This window comes from Triturus cristatus, chromosome 8 (assembly GCF_964204655.1).
Source record: "Triturus cristatus chromosome 8, aTriCri1.1, whole genome shotgun sequence".
NCBI classification, from domain to species: domain Eukaryota; kingdom Metazoa; phylum Chordata; class Amphibia; order Caudata; family Salamandridae; genus Triturus; species Triturus cristatus.
Window position 1 is genome coordinate 58513872 of NC_140591.1, and position 21946 is coordinate 58535817.

Genomic DNA, 21946 nt, shown 5'->3' on the forward strand with positions numbered 1-21946 from the left:
TTGAGAGCGAAGAGCAGTAAATTCCTCGCGAATTGAGACTGTTTCCTTAGCAAAGTCTTGATGAATAAAAATTTTATTCCCATTGACCATCAAGGAGGGGAATCTCATGTGCTGCCTTCCGAATCAAAACCAAATGATGATGCCTGAGGACTTTGAAGATCATTTGATGAGGTTTGGTATGCGGAGGATTGCGATGTGAAGGAATTCTATGGGCCTTGTCAATCTCAAATTTTTTCTGGAAATTTAATTTGTAGAAGGCAAGGAATCAGATTTTCCAAATACAATCTACAGTTGCCACCCTCCACATCCTCTGGTAAATTAAAAATGCGTAAGTTGTATTGTCTGTTACGATTTTCCATCTCTAGAAGTCGGGCAGACAAAAGTGATATTTTCGCTACCAGTGGAGTGAAAGTCGCAAGCTTAGCCTGATTATCTTGGATTTTAATTGCATTATCAGAGATTTTCATTGACAGACTCGCCATTTCCTTTCGAACATTTTTAATCTGAGGCAATAGAATCTGTGTTGACACGAAGCGCTTGAATTTCCTCTAAAATTAAGGATAATGAAGGTTCTGCTGACTCTACCGCCTTTGATTTAATTGGCGGAGGTGAAACCTGCTGCTTCCTTTTAGGATGAATATTTCTATTATCCATGTTGTATTAATTTCAAAAGTAGAAGAATAATAAAAAAATAAAATAAAATAAAGAGTCTTCAAAAATAACAGCAAAAGAGCAAGAAAATTAAAGAAAAAAATACTGCAGCAGTGAGAAAATCCCTATTAGAGCTGGTGCAGCAGCTATAATGGGCTATGGGAGTGGCTAGGCCCAAGCCAGGCCCTTTCCTGAAGAATTGCTCTGCCCCCTGACAGACAAAGCTGGGAGTACCTGAAGGCAGAACTGGAAGCAGAGGCTGGGTACGAAGAAACGCCTCAACACCGTCCAAATCACAAGAAAATCACAGCATTCCACAGGTATGGGCCCTACAAGCCAAGCGACCTCATTTGCGCCGCAAAACTGACAGGAATCGTCGTTTTTGGTCGAAAAACGGGCGAGAAAGCGTCGGAGCTCGCTATGCGGCGGCCATCTTGTTTCGCGCGTCCCACGCATTCATGCATTTCTAATATTCTAAATGAGTTTACCATTTTCAGTAACTCATACTGACAGCATCACTAGCGCAGTCGCAGCATGGACAGGATACGTGGAATCCTGGAGACCAGGGAAGGCTGGGTGGGCCTCAGAACATGCAAATGTCTGTACAAATCACCATACAATCAATGCACACAGCGTTAATCATAATGTGCTCACCATTTTTAACAGTGCCAGGTGGCAGCAGCACTGCCGCAGGCGCAGCAGAAGGGACAGGATATGTACAGTGCTGGAGCCCTGGGGAGACTGTGGTGTGGAGATCTGACCTTCCTGCTGACTAGATCCAAACTCTTGAGCCACTGGAAGGGGGGAAAAGAAATAATTTAGAGGAAGACACAACCAGTAAAAGCATTCAGCCAAAAGGTCAAAGGAAAAGTAAGAGCCACCGAGTGCAGGGAAAACAAAGCAAAGCGGCTGGGAGAAAGCCAGAAAGAGACCGAACACAGGGGACAGGAATCAATGGAAAGAGACTGAGGTTTTAGAGAGACACGGATAGAAACAAAAAGGACAGTGAGATTACGTAAAAAAAAAAAAATAGGAGAAACTGTGACAAAAATGGAGCATTCAGAAGATTACAAGAAAGTCAGAGGGAAAAAAGTGTGGAATAGCGCTCGATTTCAATGCTTGTTTGTGTAATATACTGGACCTCAAGAATACATTACAGAAGTATCAGGTGTTTAAATGCTGATACACAACGTCGCTCACTTGTCTCACTGTGAACTGACCTAAACTGATCATAACTTCACAGCCATACAACAATGCAGTACACTGCATTTTTCTCCTTCAACAACTTTCCCTATCACAAAAACACCTCTGCACATGTCTATGGTAGTGAACCTGAATGGGCTGAAGAACCTGCCCAGATATTGCAGGACCGAACCAAAATGTGCTAGATATGCATGTCTCTGCCACAGATAAAATACACAGTAAAGTATACAGAAAAGTGTTGGATGGAAAGCTTGAATTAATCTCAGCCACAGGTATTTACACAGGCAGCATCCCAATCCATTGTTATTTTGCACACCTTGCCACCTCAGTTGGGACCCAGCTATATGCATATCAGTCTTGACCCTGCTCCAATCGGAACAGTCCAGCCTGAACTCACTCTGCCACTGGAATCAAGATATAGCTGGCTGAAAAACCCATAATAAGGGCGAATCCGGTCCTAGGTTGCTTGTATTCTGTTTCAGGGAGGGCTTCGCAGTTAGAGCTGGCCTATTCCCATTGGAACAGGAGCAGGACCAATTTGCATATGGCTGGGTCCAAAACGAGGTGGCATGGTGAGTTAAAAATGATAATTTAGGATGCGGCCCGAGTGACTGCCCGTGGATGAGATTAACTCAAGGGTTCCATCCATCACCTTGCTGTTGTTTCAGATAAAATACAGGCACTAGCTCTTCTACCAAAGACAATGACAAGATTGGAGAATTCTGTTCAGCCATCCGCACATACAGAGAAAGATTCGATAAATCCCTCTGCAAGAGAGGTCAAACTCTTACTTAGAACTATAAAATCTACTTTCAGCTTTTCCGTTTCACATGTTAACTAAATAAAAACAACAATTATCCATGTTTGGTAGTCTCAATGCACACCCATTTCAAATGTATAAGGCACCAGCAGGTCATGAAAATTCTCAAAACAGCCATTATGCATAGATGATCATAGTGTACACAGGGTACGTAATGCACTGCTTAGCACCCATACAATTTTTTCTCCTGGTTTCATCCTGCCCTCATCATGCTCGCGAAGTGTTTGCAAACAATCGTGCAGTTCCAAACATCTCCTGGCTCCCTTCACCTCCTAACTCTCACCTCGCTCAAACGGGTTGTCGGATCTTTGTGGCTGCACCTTGCCTTTGTCTTCGTGTCGCTTCAGATAAGACTGCAGCGTCGACCTAACAAAACAAAGCAAAATGATGTTAATCAGGTCTTGTCCAGATCTTCTCTTAACCTCTGGGTTAAGTACTCATTTACACATAGGTGTGGCTGAAGCAACTTTGCTCTAACTTCAAAAAGATAAGTCATTGCATGGAAACCACAGCCCACATGCACCTTATTCAGTTTTGTGTTCCTTCACATCCAGCAAAAACTTCTCCAAGAGGTGAATCCGTGGATGAGTTCCAACTGCTTAAAGTTCACCAGTAAAAATATGGAGGTTGTCCTGTTGGGTACAGATACCTCCTTCTGGACACAGAGATGTTGCCCATTTAGTCCCAACGAAGAAGGTGAAAAACTTAGGGTTACTTTTTGACAATAATTTGACCTTCAAAAACTAGATCAGTACTCTCACCTATACAATCTTTTTCATGTTAAAGATATCAGAAAAATGTGTGCTTTCATACTGCCCGACACTCAAAAAACACTTGTGACAGTATTAGCTCTGTCCAGACTGGTTTAAGGTAATGCTCTTACAGAAGTATCCAAACGCAGTACTTACAAAAGTTACAGCGTCTCCAAAATGCGGCAGCTAGATTGCAGCGGGATATCCCTAGATCTCAGCCAGTCTCCCACGGTTTGAGAACTTTGCACTGGCTTCCAGTCGAAAAAAAGGATTTTATTTAAATCCCAATGCTTAGCATTTAAGGCATTGGATGGTGTTGGCCCTCAATATCCGAAGAATCATCTGACCTGGTACATGCCCTCTAGAAACCTACGGTCTTCACACAGCAAGTTTCAACAGACGCCCATATTTAAGAAAGCTCGTTGGGGTGGAAGGAGTTTCATCTTGGGGACGGTTAAAATATGGAACTCGCTTCCGGCTAACAAAGAACAGCCTAACTTGGTTACCCTTTAGAAAAATCACTAAAAACCTGGCTTTTCGCCAACTAAAGATTTCATATTACAATTTTCTCCGGCAACCCTCTGGGTCTTTCTGGCACCAACGCCTAGACGCCCTCGGGCATTTGTGCACTATATAAATGTTCAAATCAAAAATCAATCAAGAAAAACTTCCTGAGTGTACACAATTTCATTACTGTGAATAATTTCTATGAAGTCACTTGCTTGATCGACTCCCACCATCGCTGCATCGTCAATTTCTCGTCTTCAAGAAATTTGGTGGATGAACTCCTTAGCGACACGAATCCTTCAGCCCTGTGGATAGCTTTGTTTTTCGTTACTTACAGCAGTAGGAAAGACGAGGGTGATGGTTATATAGCAACTCAAGAAAAACTGGAATACTTCGCTTCCCCAGAGGTAGATTATTGATTCTGGGCATAAATCCATGAATTAGGACCTTCCCACACCATGTGCTTTTTATTGGCCTTCACAAACCCAATAGGAGCGATTCCATCATTGAGAAAATACACTATTTTTTAATGGCTTCAGTCTCATTCAGCTTTTAGGCTTTGTTTTCACAAGTGTCCAGATTATATGCTCGGAGTTCATAGATTATTCAATCCTTGCTTTTTCTTTACAAATTTCTGACAGCCAGTCTGACTGGTTCGGTGGAGTATTTTCCATCCTTTAAGCATGTGAACTTCACTGCCCCAGAATATTTAAATGAGGTTCCTTCATATTTTACAAGTGTGAAGGATCACGCACTTCTAAGTGTTCAAAACTTGTATGAAATAGTACTCTGTTTAAAGCGTGCCTGAAGGATGTACTCTGATCATTGAGTGGAGACTTATGAATAAGAAATGGCGTTTCCCATTGATAGAAATTAATACATTTCCTTACATGGTGAAACGCTGAACATAAAATACCGCCACTGAAAAAATAAATATTGCTACTCAAGTTTGACGAACACTGGAGTTATTTTGATTAAGTTCCCTCAGAAGAGAGGGATATTGCCTATGCTGAAGGGGACGAAGCTCAAATGGCGAACGCTATTTCTTATTCCTTCATATTTTACAAATGGATGTAGAGCAACTTACCTGGCAACAGTATTAGCAGAAAGAATTGGGTCATAGTATTCACAATTGTAAACTCAACTGTAAGCAGCAAAGACATTAAATGGAACTGAAGGAAAATTAAACTTTACTACAGGTTGAATTCCTCAAGTCACATGAAGCCTGTTAACAATGAAATGAATGCTCGTCAGTTGTAGGATTGTGATTTTTTTATTGCTCGATTTAGTACAGGGCCTTCACGAACAGCAGCGATGGACGCAAACTAGAAAAGAGACCATGATTAAGACAGGACAGGAGAAAGGTCCATAAAATGAGAACCACTCCTTGATTTTCTATAACCAAGGAGTGCTCTTTGTAATGAGTGCAAGTCTACATTTGACTCGCTGAAGATCCTTCCTTCAGGTCGAACACCCTAGTAGTGGACAAATTTACATTGAAGTCAGGGTGATCTTAGCATAGAAATTCAGGGGAGTGGGAGGCGTGGCTTGCAGCTGCAGAAGATGGCCACTTGCTGATCATGCTACGCTAGCAGTCGGCGCGTAAGCCCAATTATCCGACATCATCCGTACCGTGGCGGAGCCCCGAGGACACCGGAATGTGGTGTCGACTGTAAGCGGCAAGTGGCAGCCGTGCAAAAGCTCCGTATGCGCCGCAGCAGCAAGTGAAAGTCAGGGGCTGGAGTGGAACAAGATGGCGCTCGCCTGTGCCCTGTATGCGGCTGCCTCCGATCCCCCCCCCCCCCCAGTGCTCAGCACTGTGTTGTGGAGGCTTAGCGGATTGGTCTTAGTGGAGCTGTGAGTGGTGCGCCCGAAGTGTGAGAGACAGTGACACCATCAGCAGGAGTCCATGAGGCCCGAACACCGCAAGGCTCGTGACGCTGCCACAAAACATAGCAGCGGCGGCCGAGAGATCCGGCCGATCCTGGAGGAGTGTTTTGCTGGCCCGGTAATTGCGAGGAAGTCCATCGTCTGGACAGCTGCAGACCCTGATTGGAGCAGTGAGCTTTCTGGTCATCATAGAGGGGGCGGGTCGAAAGTGAGATTCCCCCCCCCCCCCCCCCCCACACGAGAGTCTCTGCATTGATGCCATTGGGGGGCCGCCCCTACCTCAGGCCCCGCAGCAGACGCCCTGAAGCCTGGCGTGCACACTTCCAGTGACGGGGAGGAGTGGCGAGTGATCGGCTGGGTGTGGGACAGAGGCCTTGAGAAACTGCAAGCGGGGGTCCACTGAGCCTGCTAAACGAGAGCACGGGGACCAGCAGGCCCACTTATCTTCACTCCTGGGCAGTACTTTGGTGACTCTGCAGCGTGACCCCCTTGACGATATCCCTGACAATACCTCTTCCATAGGTTGAGATGCAGTGACACTGGGCTACAGTAGGAGGTGCCGCGTTTAGGCCCGCGGTGTGCCATAGACCCTCCAAGACCTGGTCTGGGCAGGGCCCTTGTCGCTCCTTGGAAGGCTTCAAGGCGTGGCGCCCATAGACTGCGCGCAGCCGGACAATATCCTTCCGGTTCGTAGGGTGCTGCCAGTAGTGGCTCTTGCTCTCCGACATGGGCTGCAACAGAACGGGCCCTGACCAGGCTAACCAAATAGACAAATACACCGTCTCAATGGGCTGTGACGACGGGGCGACGGGTGGGGGCCTGTAGGAAGACCCAGAGGAGATTATGAGGGCAATCGGGGACTTCAGGGGGACTCTCGAGCCTAAATTAGACTAACAAAGGAGGTGAACCTCCTGCGAGCAGACTTCAGGAAGATGTCTGAGAAGGTCTCTATGGCTGAGACTGGCATTGGGAGACTGCAGTCCAAAACTAAACGACTGAAACAACAAGTGGCTACCCTCACGAAAAATCAAGCAGATATCTATTCCCGGCTGGAAGACCAGGAAGGGAGAGCCCGGCGCAACATCTGCGTAGTAGGGGTCCCAGAGGGGACGGAGGGGCCATCTATGGACTGGTTCATAGAGGACCTGGTGCTCAATCACCTGAAGCCCAAACGCTTATCGAACTTCTTCTCCGTCGAACGGGCTTATAGTGCACTGGGGGGGAAAACCACGGCCTGGGGCACCACCTCGCACAATCATCGCCGCATCCTGAACTTTAGAGATAGAGATGCAATCCTTCAGGCTGCACGAATGCATGGTGATCTTCGCCTGGATAATGTAATCATCCGCTTCTTCCCTGACTTTACGGGTCCAGCGTCAGCGGTGCTCCTTCGATGGAGTAAAGAGGGCCCTTAGAGACCAGGGAGTGAAATACATGATGCTCTTACCTGCCAGGCCTAAAATCCTTGATGGTGGGAAAGCGTACTTCAACACACCAGAGGAAGCTAGCGACTGGCATTAGGGTTGGCACACTGTTGGTCGCAGAGGTGGACAGCGGCGCCCTGAAGCACGTCAACAAAACAAAGAGATAGAGTCCGATGACAGACAGTCATCCGGCAGCCAGAGGCAAGACCAGCGGACAGATAAGTGACTGGGGCGGTTTGGACCTGGATAAGCTTGCCAGTTATTCCCCAGTGCGCACTTCGTAGGGTCCTTTAAACTTGGGGAGGGGGGACAGGAGCGTCCTCCGCCTCGTGGTGAGGGGGGAGAGAGAAGACAGGTGACCCTCCATTTGGTTCTGACATTGCACGACATGCGTGTTTCTGTTGATGTCTCCGCGCGGACGGGGATTGGGAAGTCGGGGAGACCGGATGCTGGAGGGTGTCAATCTGAGCTCTGCAGTGTGGGCATGAAGTGCTCGTTAAAAGATATGAACCTCTTCACGCTGGCTGCAAGTTCACAGCTCTTCACAAATGTTTTTGCTAGAACCTTGCAAGTTTAGATGGTGGGAGGTTGGGGACTCACCTAGCAGGGCTGCAGGGAGATGGGAGTTGTTTTTTTTGGGGTCTCTCTCGTTCAGGGGGAGGGGAAGTTTGCTCGAGACCGTGATATTTTTCAGCTTTTGGGGTTTGATCCTGGGGACACAGCAGTGGTGAGGGAATATGTGAAAGTATTGGGACCTCTCCGAGACGATGGGCGATCCTGCTAGTATGCAGGTATGTACCTGGAATGTGAATGGGCTGGGTAATAAAATAAAGCGCACACTTGTCTTACAGCACCTCAAGAGGCACTCCCCAGATGTCGTCCTCATCCTAGAATCACACTTCAGGAGGAATAGGTGTAAGGTCCTAGACCGCTTTGGCTATAAAACGATTGCCCACTCGGGGTTTACATCCGGGGCACATGGGATGGGAATTGTAGTACGCAACACCTTGCCCCTGGTTATCTCGGGCACGTGGGCGGACGAAGCAGGCTGCTTCGCTGCGGCGGGTAAGTGGAAGGGGCGCTCCTGGATATTCTACTCCTTTTATATACCCCCTGGCCTACACTCCATCAGCATCCCGAAGTTGAGCTCCTTCTTAACTGACCTCCATTCTGGTGTTCTCCTCGGTGGGGATACAAATGCGGTTATGAATCCAGAACTGGATCGTTCCCATTCCCCAACGGGCAGGCAGGGAGAGCGCGGCATAGTAGACAGTCACGGCCCTGGGCCTGTGCGACCTCTGGCGCGCACACAACCCATCCCTCAGGCAATAGACCCCACAGCCGGACGCTCCTTACCTGTCCCCTGCTGCCTGCCACTTCTGAACGCCTTCCGCTGCCGCCGCTGGCCACGACCTTCTGCTGCCTCACCGCTGCCTCCTGACGCCCATCGCTCGCTGCACTCACCTTCGCCTCTCCTCCGCTGACCTCACTCCCGGTTGGTGCCGCCGCCGCCTCTTCCTCCGCGCCATTTCCGCCGCTGACCCCAGCCGCCCCCCCTTCCCGCCAACACTGACCCCAGGCCCGCCCCCCCTGGCTGCCCATTGGTCCACCCTCCTCCCGCCTCCCGGCTGACCCTCCCGCCAGGCTCCTACTTATGACGCCCCCTCAGGGACCGCGCGCAGCGGGAGCGCCGACTGAGCGCCGAAGGTGCGCCAAAGGTAAGCCCGTCTACGCCCGTCCGCGCCTGGACCGCGCCCAGCGCCAGGACCCCTGGCCCTCGAGGACCCCAGCCCACCAGCCGGACGTACACCGCCGCCACCCTCATCGCTCTCAACTCCGGCCGATTCCCAGGTTGCCACCAAGACACACCCACGGACCCTTCAGCTGCCTCGCCTGCAAGTTCACCTGCATCCGGACCTGCCTCGCACCAGCACCCGCCAAGTCGAACACCAGCAGCACCCACCTCAAGTGCATCCTGCTCAACACCCGCTCCGTCCACAGACACGCCATCGAACTCTGGAACCTCCTCGACACCACATCCCCTGACGTCGCCTTCCTCACGGAGACCTGGATGAACGCCTCTTCGGCTCCCGACATCGCCATCGCCATCCCAGAGGGCTACAAGATCACCCGGAGGGATCGCACCGCCAACCAGATGGGAGGAGGCATCGCCATCATCCACAGGAACACCATCCGTCTCACGACCAGCACCGACAACACCCTGACCACCGCCGAACACCTGCATTTCCAGATCCACACCGACCCGAAGACCACCCTCAGAGGCACCCTGATCTACCGACCCCCGGGACCACGCACCCAATTCAGCGAGGACATTGCCGACTTCGTCAGCCCGCATGCCCTCCCCTCCGCTGACTACATCCTCCTGGGGGACCTCAACTTCCACCTGGAGAACATCAACAACCGCAACACCAGCACCCTGATCGACAACCTCGCCAATCTTGGACTCAAGCAGCTGGTGTCCACCCCCACCCACCTCGCCGGACACACACTCGACGCAGTCTTCTCATCCAGCACAGACATCGACTTCAGCCACGCCACAGAGCTTCAATGGACGGACCACAGCTGCGTCCACTTCACCTTCAAAAGAAAGACGACCCACCACCACCAGCAACAGGCTGCCTGCAGAAGCTGGAACAAGATCACAGCTGACCAGCTCGCCACCTCCCTGAGCCAGCACCCTCCTGCCAGCTCAGCGAACCCCAGCCAGGCCGCCGACAACCTCACGAAGTGGATCAGCAACTGCGCGGACGAGCTCGCCCCGCTGAGGACCCCGCCCAGCAGACCCGGCAGCAAGAAAGCCCCATGGTTCACCGACGAACTCAAGAGCTCCAAGAAGAACTGCCGAGCCCTCGAGAAAGTCTGGAGAAGGGAACCTACACCGGACAACAGGACCACCTTCAAGCTTGCCACCCGGAAGCACCACCAGCTGATCCGCGCCGCCAAGAAAACTGCATTCAAAGACCGGCTGGACAACAACGCACACAACTGCAAGGAACTCTTCAACATCGTGAAAGAGCTATCCAACCCCAGCGCAGGAAACAACGACATCACCCCATCGCAAGACCTCTGCAACTCCCTCGCCTCATACTTCCACAACAAGATCGCGGACATACGCAACAGCTTCAACACCCAACCAACGCACACCACGACCGAACAACCACCCCCCACCACCACCCTCCACGCCTGGACCCCGATCAGCACCGAAGACACCATCCGCACGATGAACTCCATCCACTCCGGATCGCCGACCGACCCTTGCCCTCACCACGTCTTCAACAAGGCCGACGCTGTCATCGCACCCCACCTGCGAGACATCATCAACACATCCTTCGACACCGCCACCTTCCCTGAGAGCTGGAAGCACGCCGAACTCTGCGCTCTACTCAAGAAACCCACAGCGGACCCCACCGAACTCAAGAATTACCGCCCCATCTCGCTTCTCCCGTTTCCAGCCAAAGTCATCGAGAAGACCGTCAACAAGCAGCTGGCCGCCTTCCTCGAGACAAATGGATCCCTCGACCCCTCACAGTCTGGCTTCCGAGCCAACCACAGCACCGAGACCGCCCTCATCGCCGCCACCGATGACATCCGAGCACTGATGGACAACGGAGAAACAGCGGCCCTCATCCTCCTAGACCTCTCCGCGGCATTCGACACTGTCTGCCACCGCACCCTAGTACAGCGCCTCAGCAACGTCGGAATCCAGGACAAGGCTCTGGAATGGATCATCTCCTTCCTCGACGGAAGAACACAGAGAGTCCGCCTACCACCGTACAAGTCAGAGGCCACCGAAGTCATCTGCGGCGTCCCTCAAGGATCCTCGCTGAGCCCCACCCTCTTCAACGTCTACATGAGCCCCCTCGCGACCATCGCACGCCAACACAACCTCAGCATAATCTCCTACGCCGACGACACCCAGCTGATCCTCTCCCTGACCAACGACCCCGCCGCCGCCAGAGCCAACCTGCACGAAGGGATGAAAGAGGTAGCCGAGTGGATGACGACCAGCCGCCTGAAACTGAACTCAGACAAGACGGAGGTCCTCATCCTGGGCTCTTCACCCTCCGCCTGGGACGACTCCTGGTGGCCTCCCGCCCTGGGCACCGCACCCAAACCGACAGACCATGCACGCAACCTGGGCTTCATCCTGGACTCCTCCCTCTCCATGACCAGGCAAGTCAACAACGTCTCCTCGGCGTGCTTCAACATCCTACGCATGCTACGGAAGATCTTCTGGTGGATCCCCACCGAGACCAGGAAGACCGTCACCCAGGCCCTCGTCACTAGCCGACTGGACTACGGCAACGCCCTCTACGCCGGAACCACCGCCAAGCTCCAGAAGAGACTCCAGCGGATCCAGAACGCCTCAGCCAGACTCATCCTCGACATCCCACGAACCAGCCACATCTCCGGACATCTGAGAGACCTTCACTGGCTCCCCGTCAACAAAAGAATCACCTTCCGCCTCCTCACCCACGCACACAAAGCCCTACACGACCAAGGACCGAGCTACCTCAACAGCCGAATCAACTTCTACGCTCCCAAACGCCACCTCCGATCAGCCACCCACGCCCTCGCCGCCGTCCCCCGCATCCGAAGAGCGACGACAGGAGGAAGGTCCTTCTCCTACCTGGCCGCCAAGACCTGGAACTCCCTCCCTACCGACCTGCGCCTAACCCAAGACCACCTCTCCTTCAGGAAGAAGCTGAAGACCTGGCTGTTCGAGCAGTAGCAGCTCCCCCCTTCCCCCAGCGCCTTGAGACCCTACGGGTATGTAGTGCGCTTTATAAATGTCTTTGATTGATTGATTGATTTTACTTGGCGTGCCATGGGTCCTTTTCCAGGATAGACCACTTTCTCGCCAGTAATGACCAAATGGGAGACTTCACCAATACCAAACAGATGGCACAGGGGATTTCAGATCACTCCCCCGTTTGAGTCACCTTTGAGGTCCGGCTGTAAACAGGGCGGCGTTCCTGCAGATAGATAATTGGCACCTCTACGATCCGTCACTTGGGGAGAAGCTTCGAGAGGGCTCAAAGCTCTATTTTGAAGAGAATCAGGGTTCCGTGGAATCCCAAATTTCACTGTTGGAGTCCTACAAGACGGTCCCAAGGGGCCTGGCTCAGGCGCGGATTGGTGCACAGAAAAAAGGAGTCCCTACAGATCTGACGGTTAGAGCAAGAGGTAGAGCAGCTAGAGAAGGACGATGCACTGGCCTCTGGGAAGTTGCGCCACAGACTGATGTTGAAGCAAAGAGATGTTATGACGCTGGCTGAGGGCGAGGCGCGGCCTACACCGCATCGGATCTATGATGTGGGAGACAAGGCGTTGAAGTTACTGGCGTGGCTGGAACCCTGTGATAGAGATCGCTCGTGGGTATCTAAGTGAGAAACGCATCTGGGTCTCTCCACTTAACGAGCATGGCCATAGCGGAGGCCTTTGCGGCCCATTTCGAACTAGTATACTCCCCAGTATGCACTAGGACTGAAACCGATTGTGAGGAATTCTTACAAGACTACGTGCTACCCACGTTGTCCACGGAGGCGCGTGACCGGCTAGAAGCGGATCTCACGGAATAGGAGCTCGGTAATGCTCTGAGCTCCCTACAGTCAAGCAAAGCATCCAGGCCCAATGGGCTCCCTATCGAGATTTATAAAAGGCAGGCTGCGATCATAACAGCCCCCTTCTTCAAACGTTTACAGAGGCGGCGCGAGACCGGGAGACTCCCTCTGGATCAGAGAGAAGTCACGATAGTGGTGATTCACAAAGCGGGAAAGCCACCTGATCAGTAACTTATCCCGCCCGATATCGTTAATCAATGTGGAAGCCAAGGTCCTTGCCAAGGTCCTGGCTGACAGATTGGTGTCTGTCATAGCAGAGTTGGTGCCTCGGAGAAGCACCAGTCATAATTTGCGGCGTCTCTACGGGGTGCTTTACATGACCGAAGCGGTTGGGAGCTCTCAGACGGCATTGATGGCGCTGGACGACTCCATGGCTTTTGACAGAATCGAATGGCCCTACTTGTTCATGGTACTTCAGAGGCTGGGTTTCGGACCGATCTTTTGCAGTTGGGGAAGACTTTTATACAAACTACCCACGGGCCGAGTGCTGGTTAACGGGGCTAAATCCAGGGCTTTCCCCCTGCGACAAGGCACCAGGCAGGGCGGTCCGCTGTCTCACCTGCTCTTCGCGCCAGAACCATTGGCCCACTGGTTCAGGAGGGAGCCTAAGATTTGGGGCATTGTGACGCCTGGGGGGTGGGAAGAGCGCATCTCCCCCTATGCCGATGACCTCGTCCTGTACCTGGTGAGACCATACCACTCGATAGTCCGTGTGCTGCGCATCTTTGAATTGTTTGGCAGCTACTCCGGCTATACGATTAATTGGTTGAAGTCTGATCTTTCCCCTGTCCGCCCCCCCCCCCCCCCTCGGACTTCATCTAGGTGCACGGCCCCAGTAGTCATTGAGGGGTTTAAGTACAGCTGAGTCGTCTGGGAGCGGGTGTGAGTCACTGGCGTACCCTCCCACTTCCACTCATGGGCAGGGCAGCTTTATTCAAAATGCTTACTCTACCGAGACTCCGCTACATTCTGCAGAACACACCATATCCTGTTCCCCCCCGGTGCTTTCAAACAGATAGCGCAGGCGGTGCGAACTTTGTTGTGGGAGGGAGGGTCCCAGAGAATAGCATTGCATAAGCTTCAAAGGGAAGTGTACCTTGGAGGTCTGGCGATACCAGATGTCAAGTAATACTATTGGGCCTCGCAGCTCCAGGTGATTAACAACTGGGTTTATAAGGACAGTAGTGAACCTGCCTACAGGATAGATAGGATGGTTATGCCTGGGGGCAATTGTGAGCCTCTCTGGTACTACAGTGCTGAAAAGAGGCTAATAAACTCTTCGGGTGGGCAGGTAAACTGATCGGGAGAACCCCACTGTGGTTGGATGACCAACTGCAAGAGGTGACTGCCTTAGCAGGTTTCAAGGGGTGGAGGCTGATGGGGATCACTTAGGCGATGTCTGGAAAGGGGATTCTCCACGCTCATTCGAGTACCTCCAAAAAGAATATGACTTACACCAGTCCCAGAGGTACCAGTATATCAGACTTTTGCATGCCCTAAAACGAATAGTTTCTTACCTGTCGGTGTAGTTTTGCAGCTTGAAGATCTTTCTGGATTCACTATGCTGTGCATTATTCCGCGATCTTGTGGTTGGGTCCGGATTCGTAGTCTTTTCTTTGTTTCTTTTTTTTTTTTTTTGTAGCCCAGGTGGGCGGCGACGATCCACCATTTGGTGCACCTCCCGTGACGTCGTCGTGCTTCCTGCGGAAGTCCCACCTTTGGGGCGCCATCTTCGGGTTCTTTTTCTTTTTTTTTTTTCCTCAGGCGATTGATTAATGCTTCTTGTCCATTTTTCTGTACGTTTTCATTCCTTCTGATCTTTTCCATTTTACCCCCTCTTCCTCCAGCCTCATCTTCCTGGCAGAGGTGGGTGGGTTCGCTAGTGAATCCAGAAAGATCTTCAAGCTGCAAAACTACACTGACAGGTAAGAAACTATTCGTTTTGCAGCGTGAATCTTTCTGGATTCACTATGCTGTGCATAGACTTTGTAGCGGTTTTCCTAATTTTGTGGTGGCTGGGTGGTAGATGAGCGTTGGTCGTTGAAAATGTGTTGAAGCACCCTCTGTCCAACCTGTGCTTCCTTGTTCATCTGAATGTCCACGCAGTAGTGTTTCGTGAACGTGTGCACAGATGCCCAAGTTGCCGCCAGACATATGTCCTGAATGGGCGTGTTCGCCAGGAAGGCAACTGTGGCCCCCTTCTTCCTTGTGGAGTGAGCCTGAGGCCCCTCCGCTAGCTCCTGTCCAGCCTGTTTGTGGCAGAATTGAATAGTGAGGGCAATCCACCTTGCGATGGTGCCCTTAGTCACTGGTCTACCCATGAAGCTAGTAGCAAAGGACACAAACAGCTGCTTCGACTTCCTGAGTTCCTTGGTTCTCTCAATGTAGTGCATCACCGCTCTTCTGGCATCGAGGGTGTGCAGAGCCTTTTCTGCGTTAGAAGTCGGGTTTTGGAAGAAACTTGGTATCTGAATACTCCGATTCATGTGGAATGCCGACACCACCTGGGCATGAAGTGTGGGTCTGTCCTCAGGACTACCCTGTCCTTGTGAATCTGAATGTAGGGTTCCTGTAGTGTTAGTGCTTGAAGCTCGCTCACCCTGCGTAGTGAGGTTATGGCCACTAGAAAGGCCGTTTTCATCATCAACATTTGCAGTGTGGCCTTGTGAATGGGTTCAAACGGTGCCTTCATGAGCTCCGTCAGAACCACGTTCAGATTCCATGCCGGCGGCGGCAACCTTTTCGGAGGGGCCATTCTTTTGGCTCCTTCCATGAATCTCTTCACCACCTGCGAAGTGAAGAAACTTCCACCCTTTTCACCTCTGGTGTAGGCAACGATCGCCGCTAGGTGTACCCTTAGGGAGCTCGAGCAGAGGTTACTCTTTAGAAGGTGAGTGAGGTACCTCAGTACTGTTGAGTCTCTTGTCATTCTGTTTTGCAGGCCCTTCTTCCTGCACCACACAGTAAATCTCTGCCATTTTGCGCTGTAGCATTTTCGTGTAGTTGGTTTCCTTGCCTCCCGTAGCACTCGCATAGTGCTAGGAGGCAATCTAAGGTGCGCGAACTCTAGGTCTTCAGGAGCCATGCCGCCAGGTTGAGGGTCTCTGGCTCTGGATGCAGGACCTCTCCGTTTTGCATGGAGAGCAGGTCCCTTCTCCTCTCGAACCTGTATGGATTGCCTTGTGCCATTTCTTGAATTTGTGAGAACCATGTCTGCCTTGCCCACTGCGGAGCCACTAGGATCAGAGTCATGTTGCTGGTTCTGCACTTGTCGAGCACTCTGTGCAACAGGGGTATCGGTGGAAAGGCGTAGGCAAATGTCCTCGACCAGCTTATCCATAGGGCATTTCCCTGGGATAGCTGATCTGGTTGCCTGGACGCGAAGCTTTGGCATTTTGGCGTGTTGCAAATAGGTCTATTGTGGGAGTTCCCCATCTCCGGAAAAGCTTCTCCGTTTCCTGGCCATTGAGCTCCCACTCGTGCGATGCCGAGGTCTGCCTGCTTAGCCAGTCTGCCTCCACATTGTCCTTCCCCGGTAGGTGAATTGCCAGTAGATCTATCCTGAGAGGTATGGCCCATCTCCAAATCTCCTGTGCCAGAGAGGAGAGAGGGAACGACTGTGTCCCCCCCCTGCTTGTTGATGTAGAACATTGCCGTGGTGTTGTCTGTTTGAACCAACACCCTCTGGTTGTACAGGTGCCTCTGGAATGCCTTCAGGGCTAGCAGGACTGTTTTCAACTCGAGGTAATTGATATGGCGAACCGCATCTGCTGGAGCCCACAGACCCCTCACTCTGAGGTTGTCCATGTGCGCTCCCCATCCCTTTTGCGAGGAGTCCGTGGTAATGGTCATTGTTGGGTTTGGTGGAGTCAGGCTTCTCCCTGCTGTCATGTTGTCTCTGTTCCACCAAGCTATCTCCTCCTGCACTGCGTGCGTAACAACCACTAGATCCTCCCAACTTCCGTTTGCTTGTGACCATTGCTGTTGTAGCCATTCCTGGAATGGTCTCGTGTGCAGGCGTACATTCGGCACCAGCTGGATACACGACGCCATCATCCCCATCATCTTGCTCACTGACCTCACTGTCAGAGCTCGCCCCTTCTGGTAGAGCCGCGTCTCCTTCAGTAGGGCATCTGTCCTCCTGTCGCTGGGCACCACTGTGCTGTTCAGGGAGTTTATTTTTGCCCCCAGGAAAATCTTCACCTGCTCCGGTTCCAGCGATGACTTCCCCCAGTGAATCGAGAACCCCAGATTCGTCAGAGTGTCAGTTACGCGTTTTGCGTGCCTCTCACACTTCTCGCGTGAGTTTGCCTTGACCAGCCAGTCGTCTAAGTAGGGGTAGACATGGATCCCCTGCCTTCGTAGGTGGGCCGCGACCGCCGACAGGCATTTTGTAAAAACCCTTGGCGCCGATTTTAATCCGAAGGCCAGGTTTGTGAACTGGTAGTGTTCCTGGTCTATGTTGAACCTTAGAAGGCCCTTGTGTCTTCTGTTTATTGGGATGTGCAGGTAGGCATCCTTGAGGTCCACGGTGACCATGAAGTCCCCGTCTCTTATTTGGGGCAGTACCTCCTGCAGCGAAGTCATTTTGAACCTCTGCGTTCTGATGAACTTGTTTAGGCACCGCAGGTCCAGGATGGGTCTGAGGTTTCCGTCTACTTTCGGGACCACGAAGTAGTTTGAGTAGACCCCCTTGTTGCGTTCTCTGAACGGCACTGCCTCTATGGCTCTCTTTTCTAGAAGTTTCCGTGTTTCTTCTCTAAGTAGGGCCAGTTCTTGAGCCGATCTCTGCCTCCCCTTTGGTCTTCTGTTTGGAGGTTTTTTTCTCCAAATCTACGCAGTATCCGTACTGCATGACGTTCAGTATCCACTTGTCTGTGGTTATACGCCGCCACTCCTGAAGGTAGAACCTCAGTCTTCCGCCTACTGGTGTTGTATGCTCGTAGGCCTTTGAATCTTCTCTCCCCCCTGATGTTACTGTATTGCGCCTCACCCTTGGGGGCATTTCGAGGGTAGGCGTCCTCTTGCGTGCTGAGTCACTTTGATGAGGGCTGGTCACCCCCTCTCCTCCTCTGGCCACGTCCGTTCCCTCTCCCGCGAAAGAACTGGCCCCGAGGTTGGTACTGCCAGTTTTGCTTCTGTTGACCTTGTTGTCCGTGACTATCACCCTGCTGACCCTGCTGGAACGTCTGGTGCGACGCCCCCTGCTGGCTTCCTCCCCTACCGTAGGGTCTCCTCGAGGGATTGCCTCGCCTCATTCCCCTCAGCTGTAGGTCCCCCATGGACCTCGCCGTTTCGTTTTCTTTTTTCAGCTGGGTAAGTTTCTCGTCTACTGTTGCTCCGAACAGTCTCTCCGTAGAAGGGGGTGCTAAGGATGTTGTTCTGCACCTCTGGTTTGAATCCCGAGATTCTTAGCCATGCATGCCTTCTCTCGGTGACCCCTATGGCCATTAGTCTTGCAGAAGTCTCTGCCCCGTCCAACGTCGTCTTTATACAAGAGTTGGCGATGTTTTTGCCTTAGTCTACCAGGTGCGAGGCTCTCTGGCGGTATTCTTCGGGGAGGTGCTTTACTAGCTCCCCCATCTCGTCCCAGTGCTGGTACTGGTGCCTATTGAGAAGTGCATCTGAATTCGCCATGCGCCAGTGCATTGCGGCGTTCCGCTCGACCTTTCTTCCTGTGAGGTCTATCCTCCTGCTTTCTTTATCAGGTGGTGGCCCCGAAGTTGCTGGGACGTTGGCCCTTCTCCTGGCCGTGGAGGCTATGATGGAGTCGGCGGTGATGCTACCCTTGATGTAAGGGGGGTCCAGAGAAGAGTGCTTATACTTCTTCTCCGTCCTGGGCGTGATCGAACGGCAGGTCGCTGGTTCCTTGAAGGCTTCTCTCCCCTGATTCATCACACTTTGTAGCATGGGGAGGAATTGGCCCCTCGTCTGGATGGGGAGCAGGGTCTCGAGGAGGAAATCGGCTTTCGGCCTCTCTTCGTCGAGTTTGACGCCGAAGGCTGTCGCTGCGCTCCTGACCACCATATTGTACACCCCGATGTCGTCGGGTGGCGAAGGCCTCGAAGGGTACGTGTCCACGGGCTCCTCCGGGTTTTCGGTGTAGAGATCCTGCCATTCGATGTCGTGGCTGGTAGATGGCGCCGAGCTGTAGAACGACTGCTGGTCTTCTTCCTCGGCTTCGCCTTCATAGTAGGTCTCGTCTTCCTCTTCGAGATCTCTCGTCAGCCCCTCGGTGTCGAATTCGTCCTCGACTTAGATGAAGTTCGTCGGTGGAGCCGTTGGAATCTTGAATTCCTTCATCTTGGCGTCGAACTCCTTCCTTTGAAGGATGTTCTCCATTTCGGCCTCGAGCCGCCTCTTCTTTTTCTCCATCTCGGAGATGCTTTCGGCGTCGACCGCGGGCCTTTGACGAAACTTGCGTCGGGTTTGAGGTATTTTCTGTTTTGAGCTCGACGATTCTCTTACCTAGTCTTCATTTTTCTTGTCGGTCTCTACAACCGTGAAGTTTTCGGGTCCCTCGGCGACGTTGTCCTCATCGTCCGTGGAAAGGCCCAGATCGTAGAGCGACGGGGCCTTACCCTTGCCATCCATGCTGGCGTTTTATTTATTTATTTATTTAACTTATATAGCGCGTTATAACCACCGGGGTCTCTAAGCGCTGTTTGTCCAGATTACGTAGTGAGGTATGGCATTCACTTGATCCCAGCAATGCGCCTAGGGTCTGCTCCATGCTTGCTTAAAAAGTACAGTTTTTAACTTTTTCCTGAAGGATAGCAAATTGCATTCCTTCCTAAGTTCTGGGGCCAGTTTGTTCCACAAAGCTGGGAGTGTGTTGGAGAAAGCACGTCCCCCCACCGTGGCCAGTTTGAAACGGGATTGGGACAAGAGGGTAGCGTCCGACGAGCGCAAAGTCCTGCCGGGTATATATGGGAGTAGGCGGGATTTCAAATATCTTGGTGCTTTACCATACAGCGCCTTGTGTACGATGCACAATCCTTTAAATACAACCCTCTGCCGAATCGGGAGCCAATGTAGCTCCTGCATCAGGGGGGAAGAGTGGGCAGTCCTGGGTTTCTTATAGATCAACCTGGCTGCATCATTCATAACCCCCTGTAGTTTATCCAGCAACCGCTGGGGTAAACCTATATACAGGGAGTTCCCGTAGTCCAGCCTAGCCAGGATTGTGGCCGAGACCACGTGTCTCAAGGTAGAGAATGAGAGTAATGCAGAGATCTTCCTTAATTGTCGTATCAGGCCTATACAAGTACCCACTACCGTAGTGACTTGTTTTTTCATGGATAGTTTGTCATCCACATATAGGCCCAGACTTTTGACTGCAGTCGCCGGTTTCTGTGGCACACCCAGCTCCACAGGCCAAAATTTCTCGCTCCAGGGGTTGCCCGAGATGGAAATGGGCAACACTTCCGTCTTATCCGGGTTGATTTTTAAGGAGTTCTCAGACATCCAGTTAACCGTGGCTTTGAGTATGTCCTGTAACCTGGTGGACGCTCCCGGGCCATCATCCAGCCGGATGATTATCTGGGTATCATCGGCGTAGTTGTATACTAGGCAGTCCATCCTATTCAGGAGTGCGATTAATGGCTGCAGGTAAATATTAAAGAGTAGGGGTGACAGGGCAGATCCCTGTGGAACCCCGCAGGTGATGGGAGCAGAGGTGGAAAGTAAGTCCCCCCAACTGTACTCTTTGTGTCCTGCCCTGCAGGAATGATGTAAGCCATGCATGTGCTGTACCCCTGATACCAAAAGATCTCAACCGCGACAAAAGCTGTTCATGACACACGGTATCAAAAGCCGCGGAGAGATCCAGTAGTACCAGGGCGCTCGGTGTTTTTACATCAACCCGAGTTCTCAATTCATCCAGGATTGATAGCATGACTAATTCCGTGCTATGGTTAGCACGGAACCCTGCCTGATTGAACTCCAGCAGGTTGTTGCTCTCTAGATGACCTGAGAGTAATGTTAACACATGCTGCTCAATCACCTTAGCCAGGAAAGGCAACTGGGAGATGGGTCGAAAGTTCTTCAAACACTTCGTGTCCGATCCAGGTTTTTTTAGTAGAGGAATCAGGCGAGCCTCTTTAAAAGCTAGAGGGACCTGTCCTGTGTGAAGGGAGGTGTTCAGCAAATGCAAAACCTCATCCTCAATTCCTGGCAATGCCAACTTGAACACATCAGGAGGGCATGGATCCACCAGGGAACCCGATTTGACTCGGTCCATGATCGTAAATAGTTCTTGTTTTGAAATTGGGGAGAACTCAACTAGTGGTGAAATATCTAGCGGGACAGTGAGGTCTGGTGGGTAAGGACATTCGAGGGGTGTAGTTGCAGCAATTTCTCCCAGAATATCGGAGATCTTATTCACAAAGAAATCCTGGAACCTCTGGCAATCCTCCTGGGTGAACTCAGTACTTTGCTCTTTATTTATCCTGAGCTCCGCCAGGACCCGGAAGATTTCCTTCTGTGGATTTCTAGCTGCAACTATTCTTTCCTCAAAGAAAGCAGCCTTCCTAGTTTGGATGGCTAGTTTGTAATTCGCTAAGGATGAAATGTATTCTTTCTTGGCAATGGCGTCATACTCTTTGCGCCATGCCCGTTCTTTCTTCCTCACCCCCCGTTTCATATCCCGTAGGGAGTCATTGTACCAAGGGGCCCCAGCTCCTCTCTCCACCTTCTTCACCCTACGAAGGGGTGCCACCAAATCAATGCCGCTCCCCAGTTTATGCTGAAGGTGACCACAGAGGGCATCAATGTTAGCATCCTGCTCCTTTACTGAAGGAGACTGTTCCAGGAGGTAGACCATTTTTTCCCCATCAAAGTTTCTCCACTTCCGGGCCATTTTCCAACCTTCCCCAGGTTTGGACAAATGGCCACTCAATAAAATTCTACCCTTTATTAAGAAGTGGTCAGACCAGGCACAAGGCAAGATCTCTGTAGAACCCTGGGCTGGCATAGTGGTCCAGACTAGATCAAGCATATGTCCCTTCTCATGTGTCGGTCCCTTCACCTGTTGGGTGAAATCCAAGGAGGAGA

At 51.6% G+C, this 21946-nt stretch overlaps 1 protein-coding gene across 4 annotated transcripts in view; it reads right to left on the reverse strand.

The window, feature by feature from the left end:
- The window catches only part of TTF2 (transcription termination factor 2), a 186546-nt gene that overhangs the window by 38998 nt on the left and 125602 nt on the right, over positions 1-21946 (reverse strand). For all 4 annotated transcript variants that reach the window (XM_085620975.1, XM_085620976.1, XM_085620977.1 and 1 more), the window contains exons 17-18: positions 2958-3040; positions 1306-1445 (exon numbers count right to left, since the gene is read on the reverse strand). In XM_085620975.1, coding sequence (XP_085477101.1) covers positions 1306-1445; positions 2958-3040 — 223 coding nt within the window. The remainder of the gene's footprint in view (positions 1-1305; positions 1446-2957; positions 3041-21946) is intronic.